Source organism: Nanorana parkeri, unplaced genomic scaffold, assembly GCF_000935625.1.
Source record: "Nanorana parkeri isolate BGI_ZX_2015 unplaced genomic scaffold, ASM93562v1 scaffold594, whole genome shotgun sequence".
In the NCBI taxonomy this organism is placed as follows: domain Eukaryota; kingdom Metazoa; phylum Chordata; class Amphibia; order Anura; family Dicroglossidae; genus Nanorana; species Nanorana parkeri.
This window is the reverse complement of record NW_017306862.1, coordinates 3,434-6,245: the sequence shown is the minus strand read 5'-3', so window position 1 is coordinate 6,245 and position 2,812 is coordinate 3,434. Positions and strand designations below refer to the sequence as shown.

Genomic DNA, 2,812 nt, shown 5'->3' with positions numbered 1-2,812 from the left:
TATATATATATATATATATATGTATATATATATATATATATATATATATATATATATACTGTATATAAATCGTATTTAAATCACATTTGAAAACTGAGTTCAGTTAACATATACTTCATTACATTGTAAGCATTGATGGACACCAAATATAGTTTTGCAGACAATTCCCAGAATATTTTACATAGAACAGTATAGCAGTATCTAGCAGGATTAAACTGTAGCATGTAATTTTAAAAACAGAGGAAGAAAAAAATAATTATACATTTGCAATGCTCCTGCTCTTATGGATAAGCAAATTGGCTTCTTGTTCCTTCCTGCCTTTTTGTGTGGAATAAGTGCATATTAAAGAAACTGGGGCCACAAATATGTGGCAAGCATAACGGCCTGCCTATTTAAGCCATGAATTGGTGAAAGAGGCAGACAGTTCACTGTAGCCTGTAGAAGTTTCATGAAAAAAATCTTCCCAGTATTTTTGTGGTTGCAAACTTTTACAGACCTCTGGTCGTGAAGGATTTAAAACGTAGTATTGCGCCCACAGATCAGTTGGTTAGTGTGATCAGCTTGGAGGGTCACCTGTTATATCTACCAGTGTTGGCCAGAGGGTATAATGAAGCTGTTAATAGATGTGACCACAATTTGCTAAGCCTAAGTGTGGTCTTTATGAATTTCTGGTACTGCATGTCAGTAAAGTATTGCAAGTATAAGTTCTGTACTGGTTGCAGTCACCTTTTGTCATATAATAGAAAAACTAATTTATGCCAAGCAGCCATAGCATCCAGGCCTGATGATTACTCCTTATCCTACTATCTCCTCCTAGCTCCTTCTAGTCGGCAGAATAAAAGATAATGTCATAAGTGTGTTGAACTTTTCTGAGTGTCTTCTGTCCATCTCATAAATGCCCGCTGTGCTGCAAACCCGATTCTTTCTATTTTGCTCATGAGCAGGTCCTGCCAATAGCCAGCCTGGTATTACTCATCTGGAAACGTTCCAGAGGGAATGCACAGTAAACCAGCAAGGGGAAGCTTATCAAGTTACATGATGCTCCTCATGTAATGAACTTGTTGTTGGTATGCTTTTCTGCTTGTCATCCTTATTTATAGGTTTGCACTAAGGCTGTTACATTCCACTAATGTGCATTTTTTTTGTCCGTTCTCTGGGGGCTTTTTAATTCAGTTGCGCAGTACGTTGTAATAGCCTTAACTCAGTAAAAAGGACACCTATTTGCCATCTCTAAAATCTGTTAGAAGCCCCTCTGCCTCATTAAAATAAGATCTGCACTTAATATTTGCACATGTAGAAGTTACTCCATTCTGGCTACCAATTAATTTTCAGTGTTCTCATGTTTAGAAAATGATTCATTACTCAGAATGTTCGTAGATTCCTTGAGTGTCTCCTTAGGGAGCTATTATCTCACTCCGTAGAAAGCTTCAATTACTTAATAGCAAACGTCATGTCTGTTTACTTTTACAGGTGCAGTATGCTGAATTAAAACCATGCAGCAACCAAGGTGCCCTTAGGAAGAAGCGAAGTGGCTTGTAACCGAGTCCATTATCTGAGATCTCAAGATAACATCATGCACTAACTCATCACAGCCAGAACTGTGCTCAATCTAGGGGTGCTGGTTACCCCCAAATGTTTTTTGTTCATATTTCTCACTAACCAACTAGGCTTTCTGACTGGCTTCAGAGAAGTCTACTTTATATACCAATGATTTGCCAGCGTGGATCAGGAATGAAGATCTAAAATTAGAAGAAAGAAAATGTAACAATGTTATGTCTTTTTATGAATGTTTTGGTAAAGGGTATTTTTGATTTTTTTTTTCTTCTGGTGGGGGCAAAAAAATGACTGTTTGACAAAGGCCTTAACATTTTCATGTGAAGGAACCTGCCATGTGTCTACCCATTGTGCCAAGTTTCTCAGTTTCTGATTTTGTGATCAGTGAATACAAGATAGAAACATTTCTTTCACTGTTTGATGTCATATTTGTTAGTAATGAGGCATAACGTGAAACTGGAGGTGCTACCTAAAGCACCCAGTCAGATCCGCAGATGTAATATTGATAGTTTAGACACCATCTCCTCTATCCACAATTCTTCAGTACTACCCTAACGAGATCTTGTGCTGCATATCTGTACATACTATATTACATCTGCACCAAAAGGAAAACAAATGCATTTGCACCTTACTGCCAAACTGTAAATATTGTTGTTAAATATAGAGGTATTTTTATATAATCAATTTCTAGCACTTTTCTGCACACTACAGAAAACTTATGAAAATATTTTTTCTAATTTTCTAAGAGGTTGGAAGCACTCAAGTTTACAGGCCATTTCTTTTTAGAAAGGTGCCCGAAGAGCAAAACATAGACCAAAAAAAAGCACAACCAACCAAATTACTTTGAAAGTATAACTGTGGCATTATTGAAATGTTTAATGATAATCTGCTGTGATGTTCTAGAACAGTTTTATCCAATCTGTTTTAAATGGTCAGTCCACCAATATCTTTTACACATACATTTATTATTTAGACCTTTTAAATGTCTGGTGGAAAACTGGTGGGCTGAGTCGGTCCCAGGCTTTTTGTATGTCTTGGGGACTCTAACATTGAGATCTTTCTGGAATAAATCTTGATGCTCTTCCTATCCACCTGGGAGCTTTTGGAGTTCCAGCAGCTTCATAATAACTTAATCTAATGTACATTTAAACAAAACAAAAAAAAACATTTCAGTGAGAACCCGCTTCAGGGCCAGCAGACATGCAGTGACAAGAACATAAGTGACAACTGTACCTTTGTTTAATTGTCCTTTTAATCT

The 2,812-nt window shown here is 36.7% G+C and overlaps 1 protein-coding gene across 1 annotated transcript in view; it reads left to right on the top strand.

Annotated features, from left to right (window-relative positions):
- Nucleotides 1–1,993, top strand: part of MCTP2 (multiple C2 and transmembrane domain containing 2) — a 186,903-nt gene extending 184,910 nt beyond the window's left edge. Inside the window, exon 24 of the mRNA XM_018562726.1 lies at nucleotides 1,471–1,993. Within this exon, the coding sequence (XP_018418228.1) occupies nucleotides 1,471–1,539 (69 nt within the window). The 3' untranslated portion in view covers nucleotides 1,540–1,993. The remainder of the gene's footprint in view (nucleotides 1–1,470) is intronic.
- Nucleotides 1,994–2,812: the final 819 nt, after the last annotated feature.